The following is a 23184-nucleotide window of genomic DNA, read 5'->3' on the forward strand; positions in this document are numbered from 1 at the left end:
TTGGGTTGTTCATTTTTTTTCTTATTGATTTGTAGGAGCTCTTTATATAATCTGGATGCTAATGGTTTGTTGATTATTTGTTTTATCATTATTTGTTACATATATTTCCCCCTAGCCTGTGGTTTATTATTCTACAACCTCAATGGCATTCGATGAAAAGAAAATCTTAATTTTAATGTAATGTAAAAAAAAACGTACTGATGTTCTTCCTTTATGGTTCCTGCTTTTTTTTTTTTTTTTTTTTTTTTATGTCTGAGGGAATCTTCCTTACCCCAAGGTCACACAGAATCTCCTATGGTGCTTTCTCAAACTCTAACAGTTTTGTCTTTCTTTAATATACCTGGAACCAATATTTGTGTATGGTGTGAGGGAGAGACCCAATTTCATATTCTCCCATATAGATATATTTATTGACCAGCCAATCCTTTCCCCATGGCAATATCTACTCATCATTAGTCATGTTTCCATATGTGTGGGTGGTCTGATTCTGGGTTCTCTACTTGACCAAATCTTTGTTAAAGTCTTTTGATAAGGTTTTATAATTTTCTTTACAAAGGATCTGTAATATCTTCTATTAGATTGATTTCTGAAATGTTTTAAGAGTAATTTTATTACTATTGCAATGGTATCTTTATTTTTATTTATCAAAACAATTTTTTAAAAGATTTTATGTATCCATTTGAGAGTGTGTGTGTGAGAGAGAGGGAATGAGCATGAGCAGGGGGGAGAGATGGAGGGAGAAGCAGACTCCCCGCTGAGCAGGGAGCCTCAATGAGGACTCCATCCCAGGACCTTGAGATCATGACCTGAGCCAAAGGCAGACACTTCACTGAATGAGCCACCCAGGTGCCCCTACAGTGGTATTTTTAAAAAAACTCTGTGATTCCACTTAAGTATAAATTCAAAAAGTTCAAAATTTATGCTGTTAGTGATCAGGATAATGGTTATCCTTGGTGGGGGGTACTTACTAGAAGGTGTCAGGAGAGAGACTTCTGGGCAGGCTGATTATCTTTCTTGATTTAGGCATGAGTTACATGTGTGCATAGAGTTTGTGAAAATTCACAGAGCTTTACGATATGATATGTATATGTCTTGGATGTTGAAAAGCAGGTCCATGTTTATATATTTTCATACTGATATTATTTCATATGTATCAAATTTGTCAAACTTATTAATCCTAATAATTTATCTCTAGATTCATGTGAATTTTTTACTTCACCAGTTGTATCATCTATAAACTGTCATTGTCTCTACCCTTACTCCACAGACTTTAAAATCTACGAAGGCAGCATTTTCTGTTTGTTTTGTTCACTTCTGTATCCCTAGCACCTAGAACATGTGGACATATGGTAGGTACTCAATAAATATTCGCATTGTTTCGCATTGTTAAATGCGAAACAACAACAACAACAAAAGAACCAAAGAGAAAAGAATAAAAAAGATGCCATTAAAAATCTTGCAACATGTATTCTTGATTAAACAAATACACTAGGCTTAAGTGTTTGTTTTGTCATTCCTAGAGTTTTTACTTAGACACAGAGCAACAATTTTTAATGAAGGAATACTGGAAAGACAGAAGTTACCAATACCTCCTCTCAGTACTTGGGTCAACACAATAAATAACAGGGATATATATAATTAGCATATAATTTGGATGAATCTTAGGAAGGGGAGAAACTCAGGGAGATCTGGGGGGAGGATTAGTAACCAGTTAGGTAATTCAGGCAGAGAATTTATCTAGGAGGAAACGGGTGTGGTGCTACAGGTCTATCTCAAGGCTGCAATGAGAAATATGAATTGGAGTAGGATTCGCTTAGAACCTCAAGGCCAAAGGAATAAATACACAGCAGACAGGATGAGGTGGATTTGGGTTGAGATAAGGCTGCAACTGGCTGCTGACATAAAAGACTCCAAAAGATATTTTATACCAAGGATAAAAAATATCCATTCTTGGGGCGCCTCGGTGGCTCTATCAGTTAAGTGTCTGACTCTTGGTTTCAGCTCAGTTTGTGATCCCGGAGTCCTGGGACTGAGCCCTGAGTTGGGCTCCCTGCTCAGCCGGGAATCAGCCTGAGATTCTTTCTCTCCCTCTGCCACTCCCCACTATGTGCTCACATCCATGCTCTCTCTCAGATAAATAAAAAAAATCTTAAAAAGAAAAAGTCCATTCTTGAATTGCAAGGATTACAGTGTGGATGAAATGCAGTACAGCACAGCCAGATGCCAGCTGGGTTCAAATACCAGTTGTAATTAAAATTTCCCAAAGCATCCCCTTCCAAAAAACAATCCCTCCCCCAACCCAAACCAAACAAATAAGGATGAGGAAAAGAAGAGTACAATTTTATCAACTGTAGAGGAATGCTGAAATATGTGGTTGTTAAAACGTGTGAAGAAAAAGGCGAAATGAGTTCAAACGTAGAAAAATGAGATCTTTCTGGATGAAAAATTATAAAACGAATATAGAGAAACAGGAATCGGACAGAGAAAATGATAAATAATGGGCCAATGTGTCAAAGGACACGAGAGGTTTCGGAAATATGTAAGATCAATACCCAGCTTTGTCTGAGTGGTTGAGGGTCCCGAGCAGAAAGCGTGTACTTTGGGAAGGACAGAGGGAAAAATGAAGGCACACAGAATGGCTGGTTTCACTAGTAATTAAAGTAACACGAATGAGAGCAACTGTGGGTGACCTTTATACACACATTACATCAACCAAAGTCATAAAAATGATTAGTCAACATCAGGAGAGCTATGGAGAAATGTGTGTACTTACTGGTCACCACTGGCATTATAAATTAATCCTTTATCTTTTCATAAGATAAATCCACTTTGTGTACATGTTCCACTGAAGTAGCCCAAACTTTATAAAAAATGAAACACGTTGCAATATTCATAAAGGCCAAAGAAGAAAAGAAAAGAAAGGAAATCATTTCAAATGCCCTACAGTTGGAAAATGGTTAAGGGAAAGATAATAAATACACTAATGACAATGGAATACTATGTGATCATTAAGAATATTATGTGCGCAAAGTATAAACAGATAACAGAAAACGGAAATCTAGGTACATATATATATTTGGGGATCACTCAGTGACAAAACTTAGCTTGGTGTTTTTAGAAAATGGGATTTTTTTCCTGCTGTGAAAATATTTGAAAGTGTAATAAAAACCCTTAAATTAAAATAAAAGATGAAGATAGAACTTAAAAAAAAGACTACATACCAAAACTTTGGGGAAATGATTTTTTAAGCATATATAACCAACACGTTTCAGTATTATTATGGTGATTACGATGACAGCCGCTATTACAAACATAGTAATTATTCCTCCTATCTTGGCAGATTCTGATGACTCTGTTAATGAAAAATGAAATGATTTTATTTCAAAATAAATTCAATAAATGATCACAGATCACATTGGGCTGATGGTGGAATGAGGTATCAAAGGGTGTGATCCTGGAGTCCCGGGATCGGGTCCCACATCTGGCTCCCTGTGTGGAGCCTGCTTCTCCCTCTGCCTGTGTCTCTGCCCCGCACCCCCCCTCTGTGTTTCTCAAGAATAAATAAATAAAATCTTAAAACACACACACACACACACACACACACACACACACACACACAAAGGAGCCAATGTTAGAAAAACTATCATTCAATACAATAGAATGGAAAGGAGTCCGAGTATACATATTTTTCCAAGGGTAAAAGTGGCAGATTTAATTTTTCAAAGTAAAATGTCTTCTAGTCTAACAATGTTCTATGACTGCACTCCCCAACACAGTAGCCATAAGCCACATGTGGTTACTTAAATTTATATTACCAAAACTGAAAAAAAAACAAAAAAAATGAAACAAAACCCCATCAAACTCAGCTTCTCGGTCATACTGGCCACATCTCAAATGCTCCATAGCCATCTGTTAGTACTGTCAAAAAAAAAAAAAAAAAAAAAAAGAAAGAAAAGAAAAGAAAAAGAAAACCCTAGGCCCAAAATGAAGTCACTTATGCCTGGCCCATGCAGCCATTACTGGGGCTTCATAACTGATTGCATTTTCAACCCTCCCCAGGACTGTAATCTTTACTGCTCATTCTGGAATTTCCCACTCAGCACCAAGAGGTAATCCACCTACTAGGATAAGACCCTTTTGTCCCCCAAAGAGAGGTGACCTCACTCCAAAGTCCTTTTTTCTGTTTGACTTCCTTGTCCTGCCTTTAAAAACCTTTTCCTTCTCTGCAGCCCTTTGGAGCTCATTTCTTTTCTTTTCTTTTTTTTTTTTTTTGTTTTTTGGGGCTCATTTCTACTTGCTAGATGGGATGCTACCCCATTGAGGAATCATTCAATCGAGCTAATTAGATCTTTAAAATTTACTTGAAGGTCTGTTATTTAACAGGATGCCCTAGAGACAGGAAGATGCGGAAAAGGAGTTCGTTTGAAAGAAATAACTGGGTCATTCTGAGGCTGGACTTTGGCCACACCAGGGCTCTACAGAACCTGCTCTGTCCTACTGAGGCCCCCATAAGTTTCTTGTCGAAATTCCTTTTGGAAAATTTCAACCTTCTGACTGAAAGTTGCTTTTTAAATTTTGTTTTTCCATCTCTCTACGGCAACATAAGCCCCACGAGGTCTGGAATGTTTGGTTTTATTTGTTTTGTTCACTGCTGTCTCCCAAGCATCTATGAAAGAATCCAGCATAGAGTAGATCTCCAAATAAGTATTTGTCAAATGGCTGAACACAGCTTTCCTTTGAAGGCTTCCTGAAAGAGCCAACCAGTTGATTTAGGACTTGAACAGAGTGGAGACATTTCTCTAGATCTCTGGACTGAACTCCCCCCGCCAGATAAGTAACCCCCTAAGATAGTAATGTTCATCTCTGAGTCTGAGGAAGTTAACACTGGTCGCAGGTGGTCTTTCAAGAATCCCCTACCATCCAAATCTGTCTTGGTTCCCAAGTTGTGCTTGTTGAAGGTAGTTTAGATGGCAAGTCTGGGCAGTGAGGCATCCAGGTTATGTGAAACTCCTGAATTTCAGACAGTAAGAACTAAGATATCAGATACTTGGGTCGTGAGGGATATCTGTTCTTGCACTGTCTTGGGTAATGATACAAGAAAGGAGGCTGATTTCACATGCAAAATGATGTGTTCACACCAAGTGACGATGAGATGACATGACAACGTGGGGCTGCGTGACCATTTCTTAGAGGGTGAAACAGAAAAGTCAGGGGAGAAACTTGATCATCACAGAGCATGTCAACCTCAAAGGTCAGTTGTATAGATGGGGACTGGGTTTCAGCAAATCCCTTTCTGTCATGTCATGTTACCAATTTGAGTCTCTTATTGGTGATCTCGTGATTTATATTAAAAATATATATATATATTTGGTATTTATCCTTGATTCTTGGCATAGGGCTCTGAAATTCCCTAAGAATTTCCTAAGTGATAAGAGCAAGGAAGGTAAAGGAGTGTATCTTGTTGTTCATAACCAAGCCCCTTCAACCACACTTGAGTTTACTATTAAAGAGATGACTTTTGGAAAGCCCCTAAGGATGGAGGCTGGTTGCCAGGTGAACCGATCAAAGATTAGAGGGTTGGAAATTTCAACCCTGGACCTCTGGGGGCAAGAAAGGGACTGGAGGGTGAATTAATTGCAACGGCAAAAGATTTAATCAGTCTTGCCTTTGTAATGAAGTCTGCATTAAACCCGGGTTCTGAGAACTTCTGGGATGGGAAGCTAGGAGGGTGATGTGCTCTAAGAGGGCATAGAGGCTCCTTGCCCTCTGTAGCTCTTTCACCTAGGCTGTTTCTGAGTTGTAGCATTTTATAATAAACCAGGAACGTGGTAAAGAAATGGTTTTCCTGAGTTCAGAGAGCCACTCTAGCAAATTATCAGACCCAAGGAGGGGGCCGTGAGAATCTTCAATCTGACACCGAGGTGACAACTTTGACCTGCAACTGGCATTTGAAGTGTTGGGGGGGCCAGTCTTGTGAGTGGAGTCTCTAACACCAGGTAGATGGCGTCAGAATTGAGTTAGATTGTAGGACTCTGAGCTGGTGCAGGAGGGTTGCTCCATGTGGGGAACACCCCCACACAAATGGAGTACAGAAGTATTCTATGAGTAGGGGAGAAAAATAATTTGTCCATTCAACTGGTTTTGGGGTTTTGTTTATAAGATCACAGAATAATAATAATAATAATAATAATAATAATAATAATAAAATATCTGGTCTTTGCTCCTGGTACTTGACACAGAGTATCAATTTCCTGAGTGATATGAGTGTCTTTGGGAGACCATATCTGAGTTTATGCTAATGAGGTAAGTCCAGGACAGTGCTGGATAGCTCCAGAATGGGGGCTGGTCACATGAAAAACCAACCTAGTCATTAGAGAGTGGGAACTTCTGGACCCACTGACCTTTGGAAAAGAGAGGAGGGGTTGGAGATCGCATGTTATCACTAACAGATGATGATTGAATCAATCCTGTGTATGTAATGAAACCTAGTAGAAACTGTGGATAGTCAGGCTTGGAGAGATTCTAGGTCGGTGAACACATGGAAGTATTGGGAGGGTGGTGCCCCCTGACTCCCAGGGGACAGAAGCTCCTGCACTACTAAATCAGAAGGGAGGTTGTCGGGAGCTCTGAATTAGTAGCCACCTCAGACAGAAGTCTGGGTGGCCAGACTTGGAGCTGGTACCTTAAAGGGGGAGCAGTCCTGAGAGACTTAGCCTCTTCACCTGTGGGGACCTGCGTTAACTCCAGAGAGTGTCAGAAATGAATCGAATTGTTGGACACCCAGCTGATGCTGGAAAATTGGTCCAAGGACATAAATATGTAAATGTGTTTGGGGTTCACATTTTTGTAAGAGCATAATGAACAGGCATAATGAATTTATATGCAAGTTTAGGTTTGCTCGTATTTAACTGACACTGTAATAATGATTTAAGCTAAGGCCTTTTTCCTTTAAAGATACTTTAAAGGAGATACTTTATTTCCTTTAAGACTGGTCTGTGCAGGGACGCCAGGTGGCTCAGGGGCTGAGCGTCTGTCTTTGGCTCAGGGCCTCATCCTGAGGTCTGGGGATTGAGTCCCGCATCGGGCTCCCTGCATGGAGCCTCTTCTCCCTCTGCCTGTGTCTCTGCCTCTCTCTCTGTGTTTCTCATGAATAAATAAATAAAATCTCAAAAATAAAATCTCAAAAATCTCAAATAAATGTGCATCATTCAATGCTGAAGAACAGAGAGTAGTAAAATCAGACCCAGCACCTTAGTCCACCAGGCACCAGGCACCGTGGAGTGTGGTTCAGTTAGTCCACAAATCAGCTATACCACTTATGGTTGCTTCCTTCTCTTGGCTTATTTTGTCCCCACTGTGGTAAGTCAGCAGGTTAAAGAAACTCTCATGGAGAAATTCAGAAAGGCTTCTTCCGTGGAGATATTCACTTTTGGTGAAACAATTAGAGACCTAGTTACTTCCTAGGCCAATAATCAGCAGTGAATATTCCTAAGCCTGACTGTTCTCACTGCAGATTTCTCCACTGGGGGAAGGTTCATGGACTACACTGTTTATTGTTCTGATGCTTTTGAAACAGAGGACTTTTCAGTCATTGTCAGGGACTATCTCACACACACTGGTGAGTTTTCCTTCCATTTGGAGCTATCGCCAACCTTCCTGCGAGCCAGGCCACATCAATGAGCCACACTCAACGACCATAATTTGAGCCTCTGATACCTCTGCGTGCAATTGCTTCCAGGAACCCTGCCTCCTCCAGCACTTGGCTTGAATAATGGCCAAGCGAAGGGCATTCAGAACTGAATTTCATCCTGATTCCCTGAAATAGAAGTGTTTCTACTTCAGGAGGATCTGACTTTTTAAAGGTAGATATGTGACTGTCTCGATGGTGTGGCGCCTTCAAAATGACTCCATGTCATAGTAGAGACTGACCAACAGAACACATCTCTGTGATGCACTTTCAGTGGAAGAAATACCTTTCGTGCTCTATGACTTTCAGGTTATTTTCATTAACTAAGTTTTCTCGCAGAGTAAAAGCAACACATGAATTTTTAAAAACCTATACCTGTTTCTTGTCCAGGCTGAAGGAGGATACATTTTACTGGAGATCTATGTACTTCTCCCAGATTTCTAGGGTTAAAGTAAACAGATACACAGTAGTTGGTGTTTGGAAGTAACTTGTCGATGACGTAAGTGAAATTTCCAGTGATGGTTTCATTTAGTTTGGGGTTGTGCTGTAAAAAGAAGCAAAAAATCAGGAAGACTTTGAGTGAGAAATTCATTTAGAGGCAGGCCCTAAGAGTCACTTTGGGGATTCACATGGAAATCTTAAACAAGGAGAGAAATATCTTAGGCTCCAAAGGAGAAAGTATTTTAAAGTTATTTGGCGCCAGCAACTGATGACAAAACTGCATATATGTGTATATCATGCACATTTTCAAACCATGAAATCTAATCTAGCAGCTTCATATTATAGAGTAGAAAAAGTTTCAATGAGGAATAAAGTTTTCCATGACATCATTTTTTACAAGATGATTTTGTCTTGCATTAAGATAATCCTGCAAAACTAAGAGAATAAAAAAAAAGATGATCTTTTATCATTAATGATATATGTCTACCCTTCAGGAGGTGCTTTCATAATATTAATGAACGTGATTATTAAAACAGTCCGCAAAACTGGTGCTATCCTCATTCTCCAGATGATGAAACTACTGCTCAGAGTGGTTAGGTAACTTTCCAAGGCCACACAGCTTGCCTGTGGCAGAACTGTGGCTGATGCCTAATTTCTTATCTCCTCCCTTAAAACACCTGGCTTCTTCTTTCTTAGGTAGTTCTGTTCCATTTTGGAATTAAAAGAGATGATATGAAGGCCCTTTCAAGAAAAACAGCTTCTGAGACGCCTGGGTCACTCAGTGGTTGAGCATCTGCCTTTGGCTCAGGGCGTGATCCCGGGGTCCGGGATGGACCCTGTGAGGAGCCTACCTCTCCCTCTGCCTGCGTCTCTCCCTCTCTCTGTGGCTCTCATGAATAAATAAAATCTTAAAAATAAATTAAAACAATAAAACATTAAAAAAAAACAGCTTCTGCAAAATATTTTATAGTTTTCAAAATAGTAGCAGTTCTAGGGATTAAGATTTCCAGTGGTCCAAATATGGCCTTCTGTATAATGTTTTTCTGCAAGTTTCTGTGTGGAAGGAGGAAGAATTAAAAAAGGAAAGGAAAAGCCCCAACAAACTAAAATCTCATGCATGGCCCATAAGCAACAGAGAAGAAAAAGGGGAGAGAAGTAGAAATCGGGTCATGGCGGGAGGGCTCTTGCCTCGAAGAGAATAGCCAATGGTAGCGGAGGGTCAGAATGTCTGGGTCCCACACCTGGTGTTGCCATTGTATGATCTTGGTGGGGTCTGCAGTGTTCGCTTCCTGTTTCACTAGGCAAACAGAAGCTTGCTTCTATTTGCCTCTGTGCCTGAGGACATTGCCTCTCCCACTGTGCCTCGGATGTACGGCCCCTGCTCCAAGCCAAGGTCAACCCCTTCTTGTGCTCATGAGATTCCATCCATACTCATCTCTATAACATGGCTCCAACGATCTTCCTGGAACATCCCATCTGCACAGGAACATGCCATAACTTCTTCCCTCCCTTGACCTCACCTTCCATCACAGAGAACCTCTCCTCTTTATAGAAAAACTCCTTAGAACAATTAGCTCTCCTCCCTGTGGCCAATTTCTCTCTTTCTTCTCCTTCTGGGTTCCACTCCTGCCGGAGCCTCACCCCAACAGACCAGGCCAATTTCTCTCTTTTTTTTCTTTCTGGGTTCCACTCCTATCAGAGCCTCACTCCTTGATAAGAAATCACTCTTTATTTAGGTCACCAGGACTTCCATGTTGCTAAATCCAATAGTCAATCTATAGTTCTTGCGTCACGTGTCTCATTTATAGCACCGGACACAGGAGATCACTTTCTCCTCCTGGAACTTTCTTCTTTCAGCCACCAGGACCTCACTCTCATCTACTTCTCCTTCTACCCTGCTGGTTGCTCCTTCCCAGTCTTGTTTGCTGTCTCTTCATTTGCTAGAGCTGTACATTTTGGAGTCCTCTGGGGCTCTGACTTTGGACATCTTCTCTTCTCTCTGCATATGCACTTCTAGGTGATTTTGCCTCGTCTCAAGGTATCAATACACATTAAGAAGCCAGTGACTCCCTCAGACATCTCTCCAGCTAGAAGCTCTCCCTTGAACTCCAGCTTTGGAGTATTCAACTCCTGCTCACTATCTCCTCCTGGATGCCTTGCAGGTACCTCAAATTTTACATATCCAAATCCAAGCTACTGATATCCAACCATTCACCTCCTCCATCCATAATCCACCCCATTTTAACGAATGGAAACTCCATCTATCGAGGTGCTCTTGTCTCTTCACCACATTGCACATCCGATCCATTCAAAAACAGCTCCACTTGCAAGACATATGCAGAGTTTGACCACTTCTCATTACTGCCAAGTGGTCCAAGCCACCACCAGCTGTCACCTGGATTCCAACAGTAGCCTCTTCTTTTTTTCTAGGTCTAATTTAACCCCAAGACTATTTTTCTTTAATGAAGAAGATGCTCATTAACCACCATTTTCATCTTACAGTGTTGTCAATATCCTAATAAGCACAGCGTTCTTATTTTACAAATAATAATCTCAAACAGAGTTAGTAGCTCATGGATTGAATATAAATTAGATGTGACTGGATTGTGATATTTAAAGAAACCTGATACAGACTCTGAGCAACATAAGCTCATTTCTCCCCTCTGTTATTTTTTGCACCCTTTTCCTAATCAAAGGATTAGGGTGTTGATTGTAATCCAAGTGGATATTAAAGGGAAAATTATAATTCTATAATTTGCTACTTCCTATTGGGTAATTACCATCACAATAGCCTCTTAACTGGTCTCCCAATTTCCACCTTTGGGCCCTATGCTCTACACACCGGGCTGGAGTCCCTGTTAAAGCCTCAGGTCCTCCAGCAGCTTCGGGACACTCCAAAGACACAGACCCACAAAGCACTATCAGATCTGGGCTCCATTGCTTTTCTGACCTCACCTCCTTCTATTTTCCTGTCTCGGTCATTCCATTCCAGTTCTCTGCTGCTTCTCAAATCCACTGGATCCTCTGCAGCCTCAGGACCTCTGACTTCCTGTGCCCTTTGCCTGAAAAGCCTGTGCCTGCCCCTGATAACTTGCAGGCTGGTATTGCTTGCAAAGGTTTATACTTGGCAATGGGCTATGCCAACGTAAGCTGCTCTTATGGCAGGGCCACTTCACTCATTCCAGCATTCTGGAATTTCACCTAGTGTGTGCTAAAATTAGCCTGTTCTCTTCATCTACACTACACTCCTTTCTCTTTCCTTTGTGTCCCCTGATGCTGTGCAAGGGACTTATTCTTTGAAAGAAGACCACACTGCTAGACTAAGTCAATGTATTTCCACAATGAAGGAACTATAGAGACTTCTTTCCTAAAATCAGACCCACTGCCTCAGACCTTTTGGCCTTAATTGTTCTAATCATTACAGATGTCTTTTTTTTTTTAAAGGAATTTTATTTATTTATATGAGAGAGAGACAGAAAGAGACACACACACACACACAGAGAGAGAGAGAGAGAGAGAGGGACAGAGAGAGAGAGAGGGCATGAGCAGGGGAAGGGGCAGAGGGAGAAGCAGACTTCCTGCTGAGCAGGGAGCCTAATGCAGGGCTTACCTAAAACTCCAGGATCATGTGCTGAGCTGAAGGCAGATGCCCAACCAACTGAGCCACACAGGTGCCCCTACAAATGTCTTTTTTAAAAGAAGAGCGTCGAATATATTCATTGCCAACTCAGAACTGTTTTGACCACTTACCTTTTTGACAATGTTCCCTGACTGTTCTTCGATGATGAGTGATAAGTAAAACTCTAATACTCCTCCACCTAGTATCTTGGGAATGACAGGTGGAAATTTCACTAGGACGTTAATGTGGTCGGTAAAGCCAACAATATCAAACTCTGGTGGTTCCAAAGACACTGTTTAAAAAACAAAATCAGAAACAAATCCCAATGTTTAACAGTAGTATTTCCAGGGCTGTAATACAACCTGATTTCTTGACAACTATCTCCTCTCTCTCTCTCTTTGGTGCAAACAGGTGATTTTATTAAAGCATGGGGACAGGACCCCTGTCCTGCAGAAAGAGTTGCACTGGGGTCATGAGGAGTGTACCATGATATACTCTTAAGTTGGGAGGGGGTTAGGGAGAGTGTGTCTAAGGAATTTTGGAAGCAAGGTTTCCAGGACCTTGAGGGAGCCAGCTATTGTTGGGAAAAGGTCATTTATTACTGTCTAGTAAAACCTTAGTCATGAGACCCTTCAGATGTGTATCGGTGGGTCATATGCTTGGGGGATGATTGGCAACATATATCTTGTGGGGTTTAGAGATAAAGGAAATTTCTAAAGGAATTTTCATATGTTAAAGTAGACTTCCAGGATCCCGGAGATTGGGCTAAGATTGCCTTTTGCCTTTAGCAAAGTAGGCAGTTGAGTCCCTAGAGGAATGTCACTCTGCCTTTTTGAAGGACTTGTCAATGGGCTGTAGGGAGTAAGGAAATTTAATAATTTCTCTTCTGCCTTTGTTTCTCACATCAATTTTCACATGGAGACAACTATCTTCTCTTTATCCTACCTATGGTCCTAGTTGAGGCATGGGTTATACATTTTTATTGGTGAAAAATTGAGAACAATAAAAGTGGTGTAATTACTTAATGGAGAAATGGAGGATAGGTTTTGGGATAAAGATCAGTCTTTCCCAATTTTCAAGCTGTATTCCAAATATGAAAGTAAAAATGACTTATTTTCATATTATAGTAATACCCAACCATTGTGGAAATAGTAGAAAACACAGTAGGCAATTGTGCCTGAATGTGGTTAACCATCTTTTGTCTCTAATGTATGAATGTAAATATATATACATACGTATATAAGCTGAACTAGTGTACAACACACACACACACACACACACACCTAAATTAAATCATTCTTACCCACAGTTTTGCATGGTATATATTGCACTTAACTCATTTCACAAATACATTTTTTTAAATTTTTTTTAATTTTTTTTTTTTTTACATTTCATAAATACATTAATGCATATTTATCTCTATTGAGGGCTGGCCAACTGGCCTGTGAGTTAGATTTCTGCACAGCCTGCCAGTTCAGAGTGGTTTTTATTTTGGGAAGGGTTGCAGTACAATTAAAGAAGGTGATATAGTGTATGATATGTGGCCCATAAAGTCTAAAGTATTTCTTTTCTGGCCCTTTATGGAAAGTTGGCTGACCCCTGATGTTCACTGTGACTCTTCAATGGTTGATTCTATTCCACTAAGTGGCTGGCTGGACCATAACTTAATTGATTTGCTGTTTTGAACATTAGATAGTCTCTAAATTTTCTCAATAGAATCATTGTGTCAATGAGCATTCTTGGAGCTAAACCATGACATTCATCCACAATTATTTCTTTAGAATGAATTATTAAAGAGGAATTCTAGATTAGAGGAGGCACACATTAAGGTTTTAACACATACTGCCAAATACTTTCAGAAAGACCATACTGTGGCACACTCCCTGCATTTCCTCTACACCTGGGTAGCTAGGTAGTTTTAATATTTACGGGGTCTTGAAAAAAGACATCTCATTCTTACTTTACCATATTTTTTGCAATAGTCTGAATACCATAATCTAGAAGTGGCACTTTCCTTTCTTTTCTTTTTTGGACACACACAGGTATGTAGATGTATACACACACCTAAATGTACACACCCAATTCCAATGAACCTCACATCTAAGTTGTTGGCGGCAGTGGGATTTGGTCATTATCACTTTGCTAAAGCACGTATGTGTGAGTGCACACCCACACCGCCTTTAACAGGGAGCTGAAATGGAATCTTTCTTTTGGAAATAGGTTGCAAATTAGGACACTGAAGAAGTGCTGGAGTCTGGCCGAGGACCACTGGCAACTGCCCTGGAGCTATTAATGCAAGTGCCATAGGGAGCTGACTCCAGTCATTGGAAAAGAAGAGAGAGACAGACCCACTCACACAGATAAGAGCTACTGGGTTATGATCCAGGGGAGGGGTTGCAGTATGAAGGAAAACACTGACCCAAAGAGTTGCGACAGCTCAGATTCAGGCCATCAAGACCTCACTGTCTACTTCCTCTCGGGTTCTGAAATATACTAGAAAGCCACGGCCATTGCTGCCAGAATGCCTGCCTCACACAGGCTGAGAGGAATCCTCTGCCAAGTACAGGTTATCATTCCACTTTTGGGATGAGAAAACGGAGGCTCAGAGAGGCAATGTAAATGCTTCACAGTTCCAGAGCTAGGAAGTGGCAGGGCCCAGCAGTGCACCTAGCCCTGAGTCTGAGACACCTTTGAGGACCTTCCTATTTCAAGGCAAAGCAAATAACGATGATCTTGATGACAATGATGGTGATGAAAAACAGAGATCCACTCACTGTGTGTTACCAGGAATAAATTGCTGCTACACTGGACCAGCGTTGTGTTCCCTCTGAATCCATCAACTCTGAAGGTGTAGGTCTCGGGCAGGACCTCCCACACGTCTGTTAGGTCACAAGATGATGCTGTGGTATTTGAACAGTGCTCAACAATCTTCACCTGGTTTGGTCTACTTTAGAAGGAAAAGAAATGGCAAAAGGAAAACTTCAGCATTTATGTGATGAGAATCCACTAACTGCATGATCAACTTCTTCATTTCTCTCTCTCTTTTTTTTAACTTCTTCATTTCTTTACGGCTCTGCCCAAATATCACTATACCAAGTCATCTGCCCTCACCACCTTATTTAAACTGGGATTCCTTACCCTCTTCTCTCCTAATCCCTCTTGCCTGTCTTTATTTTTCTGCACATTGTTTACCAGCACCTACCACATTATATCTTTATTTGTTCATTGATATCTGCCTATTTTCAGAATATCTATTCTAGGCTCCAAGAGGTCAAGGACTTTGGTTTATGGTCGGACCCCTGGCATGCAGTCAGTGCTCAGTAAATATTTGCTGGATAAATGCATGAGCAAACCCTACGCTTTTGTGGTAAAGGCCCCAGATCTCCCTGCCCCTACAGAAAAACCATGAGCGTCCTCCCTGAAGCCCTCTCTCCAGCTGAGGATCACATGGTCTAGTCCTAAGTCAGCCTGTGCTATGTAGGGACAACACAGACATTGATTTTTTGAGCTTCAGAAAGGTAAGGGGGGTGATACCTGTCACCACCTAACGCAAAGAGAAATTAGGACTTTGGCCGGCACAAGAAAAACTCACAAGAGGCCTTCCACCAAGCCAGTCAGTAGTAGTAACAGCTCTTAGCCAAATAAACAGCACACAAAAGAAACTTGGAGAGGTGACTAGATAAAAATAACAACTTATAAGGGTGATATTAGACATCGGAAAAAGAAAGCCATTGAGGGCTCCATCCATTATGTTATTAATCTTTGCAGCCTCCTCTAAGTAGGACACTTGGCTCAGAGAAGCTGAGCTCTGTGCCCGAAGGTCACGGTTGCTCAGTAATCAAGCCCAGCCTGTGGACCTGGGCCTCTCCTAGACTGGACGAGGCAGCTTTCTGATGTGCCCACATGCCTCCCTGGGTAAAGAAAAGTGAACACAACATCAATATGGTCACCAGATCTTTGGAATCCTGTCCTCAGAAAACAGCGCTTTTATTATTTCTTTCTCTCTTGAAAATAGCGCTTGAAATGCTCAGGCTTAGCTGAGTGAGAGGAGTAATTGTGAGAACCATACACAGTGATTATTTTGCTTCGGCGGCTTTAACCCGTAGAAATGGTTATAAATCCAAGCTTTGTCAAAGCCAGTCTGAGGTTTGTTAAAGTATCCAATTTAATTCAAAATGGACTTGGCCTTTTAAAGCTCTGAATTCAGAATAGAGAGAGTGGGAGAGAAGAGAGGACCTCCAGCACAAGTCAGGTCACAACTCTTCCCCACTCCCCAATTAATAGAAAGCTAATATACTTAAGCAAGCAAGAAAATGAGATGTCAAACCAACCTTATGGCCGTGTACTGAAATGTATAGCGATCTGGCACAACTGAATAGTTTTTTAATTCCCATGATAAGATTAGCCGGAAATTTCGAAAAGTCACCTTGAAAGTGCAGAATTTATCCGACAAATCTAAAGGAAACGGGAGACAAGAAAGAGACACTGAATCTGGAACCCAGGGTCGTCCCATCTGTTCTTTGGGATCTGTAGCCCACCCGCCCAGCAGAGAAACCCCAGCCGGGGTCTTGGAAACCCAGGAAGGAGGTGGTTCTAGTGGAGACAAGAAATGAAGTCAAAGAATCATTCACGAGCAACACATCGTTAGGGGCAGGCCAGCTTAGGAAACAGAACTCAGCACCGCAGAAACAGAATTGGGCTCACTCAGTCATCGTGGACTCTCAGTGGTTCATTGGATCAAAATGATCCGTGTCCATCTCATTCTCTCAACTCCCTCCTGCAGGCTCCCTAAGCAGCTCAGCCCACTGCCTGCTTTCCCTCCTCTGAACCTCCCGTGCACTTACTCCCAGGTCATGGAAGGAGGGAGCAGATGACACATGCCCTGACTGGCCCTTCCCAGGCATTTAATCAGAGCAACAGTGCTGATGTCAGTGCTAGTGAGGGGCCCCTGGGTGGCTCAGTGGTTGAGCGTCTGCCTTTGGCTCAGGGCATGATCCCGGGGTCCTGGGATCGAGTCCCTCATCCAGCTCCCTGCAGGGAGCCTGCTTCCCCCTCTGCCTACGTTTCTGCCTCTCTCTGTATCTTTCATGAATAAATAAATAAAATCTTAAAAAAAATGAAGTCAGTGCTAGTGAGAGACCCATTCTGCAGACCATATTATGAGTCTTGAGTTATACATTGAGCACTTGAGTTATACAATGTTACGTAGCTGGGAAGCTGGTGGCAAGTGAGACTCGAAAGCTCTACCTGTCAAATCCTGTTCAAGTCTTTTTTTTTTTTTTCCAAATTCAATTTTTATGATCCTCTAAGTTGTCTGTGATTTAGACTCAGGACTTTTCTTCTTGGCTGTGAATTCTTCATCTCCTGCCCTCATCACAAGGTAGGACACAGAGTTAATGCAGAATGAGATTATGTGGACAGATTTATAGATGCAGGCAAGATGTTTGGTTCAAAAAAATTATTTTCCTTTGTCTGGCACCAGGTACCAGACAGCAGGTGGAAGAATGCAAATGAAGGGAAATTATTTCTGGATTATTTTCTGTTTGACATAGTCTGTGCCTTCTCATTCTTCAATTAAGGGGTTTGAAATCGAATATTCTTTTAAGGAGTCTTATTTTTAAATTTTTTAAAAAAAGATCTTATTTATGTGACAGAGAGAGAGAGAGATAGAGACACAAGTAGGCAGAGGGAAAGGGGGAAGCAGGCTCCCCGCTGAGCAGGGAGCCTGATACCAGACTCCATCCCAGGACCCCGGAATCGCAACCCGAGCCAAAGGCAGACGCTCAACCACTGAACCACCCAGGTGTCTCTTTTAATGAGTTCTAAAATGACCTCTGGTGTCATTTTAATTAATTTATTTCCTTTTTTGGGAGGGTGTTAATTTCTTCTAAGAGTTCTGAGAGAGAAATATGAAAATTTGGCTAATTTTGGCTCCGTTGACAGAGAAAAAGGAGAGTATTTGAGAAAATCTAAGAAAAAGGATTCAAACAAAATGGGCAACAGTTCTGCGATCAAAAATCAAATTCCCCACATTTTAGACTTCTGAATGGTCACCCCAATAGTCTGGCCCTTCCACAAAATTCAGCCAAGCCAAGAAAATCTCTTACCAGGAAACGCAGATGACACGCTAAACACGAAGCTGATACACACTGGGAAGAGGAAAAAAAAATATTAGATAAGCAAAAATACCCTCTCCAGGCTGAATCTGTAATTTTTGCTCTGAGCCTGGCTTTTTTTGTGTGTGTGTGTGTACCCGCGTCTTAATGTTGGATCGACACTTCCTCGTGCTAAAAAATGCTCAAGTAAACGGTTCTTGGAGGATGGGTGTTGGTATCAGCAGCACATGGTCCACAGGTTTCCACCCGAGTGAATCTAAAATAAGGTCTGTCTGGGGGTTGATGTGGAATAACAGGGCTGACTGGTTGGGCGTGCGCCCCAAGAAACAGTCATCTGTCTGGAGAAGATCTCAGACTATGAATTTCACAGGTTATTAGTTTACATTTTAAAGACATTTGTCAAGGGTGGTGTAGGAAGAAAATCAATGGTGACAGGAATTGGGGACTCTCCTTTGCTTTCTGGATGTCACAGTGACTTGGGACTGTTGGGACTGGAGGGGTTACAGGCATGGAGAGTCCTATAAAGGGAGAAGTGTCCCACTCATGGATCCCCTACTGATAAGCTATGGAACAGATGACACAGTGACAGTGAAATAGAATCAAAAGAAACGTAGAGAAAGAGTGGAATAGGACTGCAGAAAAAAAGTCAGGAATAAATGAATCACAGAAACCAAAGTTCAGGGATGACTTTTCAGTCTGGTGATGTGCTAGGAGGTAAGGGACTTGGCCCCTTCCTAAGTTTGGGAGTAGGATGAGAAACTCCTCCCTGGATTAGAATGAGGGAATTAAGAGAAATTAACTCCTCACAGTGCTTAGGAGGATACTCTCCATCATCACCGAGTCATTCTTGGGTATTTGTTTGTCTTCCTAAAATGAAGAATAGGGCAGAAACCAGACCATCCGTCCAGGCTCCCTATCTATGATCCATTTAGCTCTTGGCCTTGGACAGGCTGATGCTGGGCCCCTGGTCAGGGAAATCCATTTGCTACTCCCCCACAGGGCTCTGGGGGATGGTGACGTGGCTGGCTTGCTCCTACAAGGGCTCAGGCAAAAGTAACACTTACCCACAAGATACAGATTCTGTGGTCTAATCAGGGAAGCATTCTGGTTCCAAACCATCTTGGTTATTAAGTCTTCTCTTTACTTTCACATCTGAAAGGAAATCAGTATGAGGTGATCCAGATGCTGAAGCAGGTAATTATTATTCTTTTTTAAAGATTTTATTTTTGTTATTCATGAGAGACACAGAGAGAGGCAGAGACACAGGCAGAGGGAGAAGCAGGCTCCCTACAGGGACTTGATCCCGGGACCCGGGGATCATAACCAGAGCCCAAGGCAGACGTTTCGCTGACTGAGCCACCCAGACACCCCACTCTTGGACTTTGGAAAACCAAATTCGTAAATAAAAACCATTTTTTTCCCCACTCACACACACTTCTATCTCTCTATTCAGACTTGTCTACCTTTTCATACATGTAAGAGCTACTTGTATTTCCTTTTTTGTCAACTGTGTGTTTCTTTGCTCATCTTTCTACTGAGTTGTAGCTTGTTTTCTTATTGGTTTGTTTGTAGGAACTCTTTTAAGTATGAGGGAACCTGGCCCTTGGTCTGTTATACAAATCACATCTTTTTCTCCTCTGTTGTCAACTTGCCCTTTGATTTGCTCATGCTGGCTTTTGAAAAAAAAAAAAAAAATCTCACCCATGAGTTTCTGAGGTATATGTTTTCAGTTTTAAAGCTTTTTTCTTTCTTGGCATCTGCATTTTGAGTCAGAGTCAGGAACATTCCGCACTCCAAGCTGAGAAATTCTTCCTGAATTTTATGCCTCAGGGCTTCTGTCTCTACCCAAGCTACTGGGTCTTATAGGTTCTGGGTGTTTTGTACTCCCCAACACGGTAGCAGCCTCAGGCCCCAAGTTGAGACTGAAAAAAGGCCACAAAGTAGCAGACGTTAGTTCAAGTTCAAAACAAATGAAAAAGTCCTCTTGGGGGGTGTCTGGAGGGCTCAGTGGTTGCACGTCTGCCTTCCGCTCAGGTCATGATCCTGGGGTCCTGGGATCGAGCCCCCTGTCTGGTTCCCTGCTCTGCACAGGGCCTGCTTTTCCTTCTCCCTTTCCCTGCTTGTGCACTCTTTCTCTCTCCGTCAAATAAATAAATTAATTAAAAAAAAAAAAGTCCGTCAAATAAATAAATTAATTAAAAAAAAAAGTCCTCTTGATTATGAGGGCAACAGGTCCCACCAGGGTGCCCTCCTAGAGAATCCAAGGGATTCCAGGTTAAAACTGCCAACCCTGCTGAAGACTCCACCACCCCTGAGCTATCCAGGCACCTCTGCCTACAACTTATGCCACAATTCTGTGCCCATTGGGAACATCTCCAGAGCTCTTTGCGACGCGTGAGGTCATCTCCCACCATTACTCCCCGGCAGGCGGCCTGCACGGTTGTGGGCGCATCTGGAGCGCAGAATGCCACATGGGGGTGGCACCCCCTTGCACTTGAACATCTGCCCTGTGGCCTCTCACTCCTCTGTCCTTTCCTGATGGTGGCACATCTTCACCTTTGCTCTCATCTGTAGAACACTTCATTTCTTCAGCGGCTGAGAGGCATGTGTGCGCACACACACACACACACACACACACACACACACGCAGTTACACAATTATAAGTCACTCACCCCCTGTGAGCCAGGGGAATGTGTGTTCTCCTTCTTTGCTCTTGAGGACCTATACTCCACTTCCAACCCAATGTCTAGTAACTAGATTCCTGCTTGTTTAGAAGATCTAATTTCCTGTCTTGGCATCCTGCCTGGAATCGTTAACCAAGCGCCTGAGAACTCACCCTGACTACAGATCAACCTCCCTAAGGCATAGCTGTGGTCACTCTTCTCTCTGTTCGCTCTTCCCTCACTTTCCCTCCTGGGTCCTGTAGGCAGAAGGGTTCCGCGCTTGGTTTGCTGCCTTCCTGTGGCTGGCTTGAAATTCCTAATGATCTTATTTTTGAACTTGTGTTCTGTTGACGAAGTCTGATGGGACAGAGGGATCCATGGTGAGCTTGGAGCCTCAGCTCACACTCGGTCTTGCCCTCCTTCCCCCCTGGGATGGGGTCCCAGGCCCTGTCTGGCCTCTCTCTCTACAATGGGAACTGCTGATGTCCTCTGAGTGGGGTACCAGCTGGGTCACATCGCTGGAAAGTGCCATGTTGTATTGATGCCCTCCTGGTGGGGAAGCAGGCAGGACGGGGGCCTGGCAGGGTGGACGTTGCCCGTGTTCCAGGCTGGCCTCACCCGGGGGGGCGGGCAGCTAGCTGGACTGGTGAAGATGAGCATCCAGGTCAGCCTTGACCCAGGTGTCTAGTACGTCCAGGGGCAGAGGTTTAAAGGCCTTTGGATGGGACACCTGGGTGGCTTAGTGGTTGAGCGTCTGCCTTTGGCTCAGGTCATAATCCTGGGGTCCTGGGATCGAGTCCTACATTGGGCTTCCTGTGGGGAGCCTGCTTCTCCCTCTGCCTATGTCTCTGCATCTCTCTCTGGGTCTCTCATGAACAAATAAATAAAATCTTAAAAAAACAATAAAGACCTTTGGATATTGGGGTTGAGAGACAGCAGGTCCTTGGGAAGGAGGGATTCTGGGCTGGATGAGCCCAACCCAGGCTGGGGTACAGGGCGGCTAGCAAGAGGGGGGATCCCAGCTCCCTTAGGTCCCAAGTGCATGTGTGCCCAGAGTCGCAAGGGGCAGAGTGGCATCGGGCAGCTGCAGAGAGCTGTGCTGGCCCTGATAGTAACCCTGGGGCATGAGCGAATGCCTCTGGGGCAGGCGTGTGCCTGGAGGGACCTCTTTCCTCCTCCCCAAGTCTGGCCTAAGTTTGCTTCTTCTGGTTAGTTCGAGGTACCCTCTTAATATGTGCTGTGAGATGCCAGTTATGTAATCTGGTGATTCCCCATACGAATTAAATGCTCTTAGATCTGGCTTTGCACAGCAGAAAGTAGAATGGGGAAATGCCTGTTAACGATGTAAAATTTTATTTTTTTACTTGGGGTGACGTTACAATGTAAAAATGAAAGTGACAAGTTGGGAGACAGAGACAATGGAAGAAAAGAAAAAGCTTTATAGTTTAGGGCCTTCCCTAAACTTCTTGCTCTATAGACACGCAAACCCTGCATCTTCCTTTTGCTCTGGGACCAGAACATTCTGTAGCCAGCCCAGTCCGCAGCTCCCTGTCACCTGACAAGGCATCCCGCGCCTTGGGTTGAATTCAAGGCTGTTTTCAGCCTTCCTGGTCTTCCCAGGAGTCACTGCTCCACACAGGTGCCCAGCTCTGGGTGCCTCTCACCCTGCCCTGGCTCTCTGGGTACCCCTCACCCTACCCTGGCTCCCTGCTCCACTGCTCCTGGAGCAACCCTCACCTCTGACACCTTAGCCAACCCTGCTGCCTTTCAGGGCCCTGCTCAAGTAGACACTAGAAAGTGAAATGATTCCTCTCTGAATTCCAACTCCTCCAACAGACGGACAGATGGGCCAACCCTCAAGGAGTTTGAGGCTTCCCAGTCTCCTGGTGGAGAATATTAGGGTCTCTTCTTCTATCTGGCCTGACACCTGGCATAACATTGGTAGTCAATGAGTAATGAACGGACTGGACTTAGAAATCCTACACAAATACAATTATGTATATTTCCCCCTAAAAATTAGGGGGGGAACCCCCCAAAATAGAAAGAAGAAAATAACAATCATCCTTATTTCTACCACCCAAGACTAACCATTGTTATTTTAACATCTTGGCATGTTTGTTTCTAGTTGAGTTTTCAAATGGCTTTCTTATTTCTGTAGAACTTCTCTTGTGTGCTCATTTAAAAAATTAAAAATGTATAACAGTGCAAATTCCAGCATCCAGGTATTTCCATCATTAACATTAGGCGGACATAATCCCAGAGATCTTTCTATGCATGTGTATTTAGGGCCTTCCTAACACACATGCAGACCATTTCTGTCTAAATTTAACTATACTTGGGAAAGAAAACTCAAAAGACTGAAGGAATTGTTGGAATTAGAATTCTTCTTCTCTTTAGATAAGAATAAGTTCCTAAAATATCTTCGTAATGTGTCAAAGAAAAGGTGACAGAGACATCAGAAAGTTGGGGTATTATATGTTCACAGCACCTTTTACTATTAAACCATATTTATTGATCCATACTTTCAAAGATGAGAATTTTACTACTCTCCTTTCCCTCCCATCTTCCTCCCTAAGTCTTTTTTTGTTTGTTTGTTTATTGATTTTTGTGTCTAGGTTGATATAACAATCACATTTTATTCTACCTACAATTTCCAA

General features: G+C 42.6%; 1 protein-coding gene across 6 annotated transcripts in view; it reads right to left on the minus strand.

Moving 5' to 3' along the window:
* IFNAR2 (interferon alpha and beta receptor subunit 2) overlaps positions 1-23184 on the minus strand; it is a 56501-nt gene that overhangs the window by 28146 nt on the left and 5171 nt on the right. For 2 of the 6 annotated variants that reach the window (XM_072740783.1, XM_025985147.2), the window contains exons 2-8: positions 18928-19015; positions 17855-17896; positions 16079-16202; positions 14522-14694; positions 11879-12039; positions 8063-8231; positions 3222-3352 (exon numbers count right to left, since the gene is read on the minus strand). In XM_072740783.1, the coding sequence (XP_072596884.1) occupies positions 3222-3352; positions 8063-8231; positions 11879-12039; positions 14522-14694; positions 16079-16202; positions 17855-17896; positions 18928-18982 (855 nt within the window). In that variant the 5' untranslated portion in view covers positions 18983-19015. Of the gene's footprint in view, positions 1-3221; positions 3353-8062; positions 8232-11878; positions 12040-14521; positions 14695-16078; positions 16203-17854; positions 17897-18927; positions 19016-19564; positions 19728-23184 lie in introns of those variants that run through there. The other 4 variants (XM_025985146.2, XM_025985148.2, XM_072740784.1 and 1 more) reach the window with 4 other exon arrangements.

This window comes from Vulpes vulpes, chromosome 15 (genome assembly GCF_048418805.1).
Source record: "Vulpes vulpes isolate BD-2025 chromosome 15, VulVul3, whole genome shotgun sequence".
Classification (NCBI taxonomy): Eukaryota; Metazoa; Chordata; class Mammalia; order Carnivora; family Canidae; genus Vulpes; species Vulpes vulpes.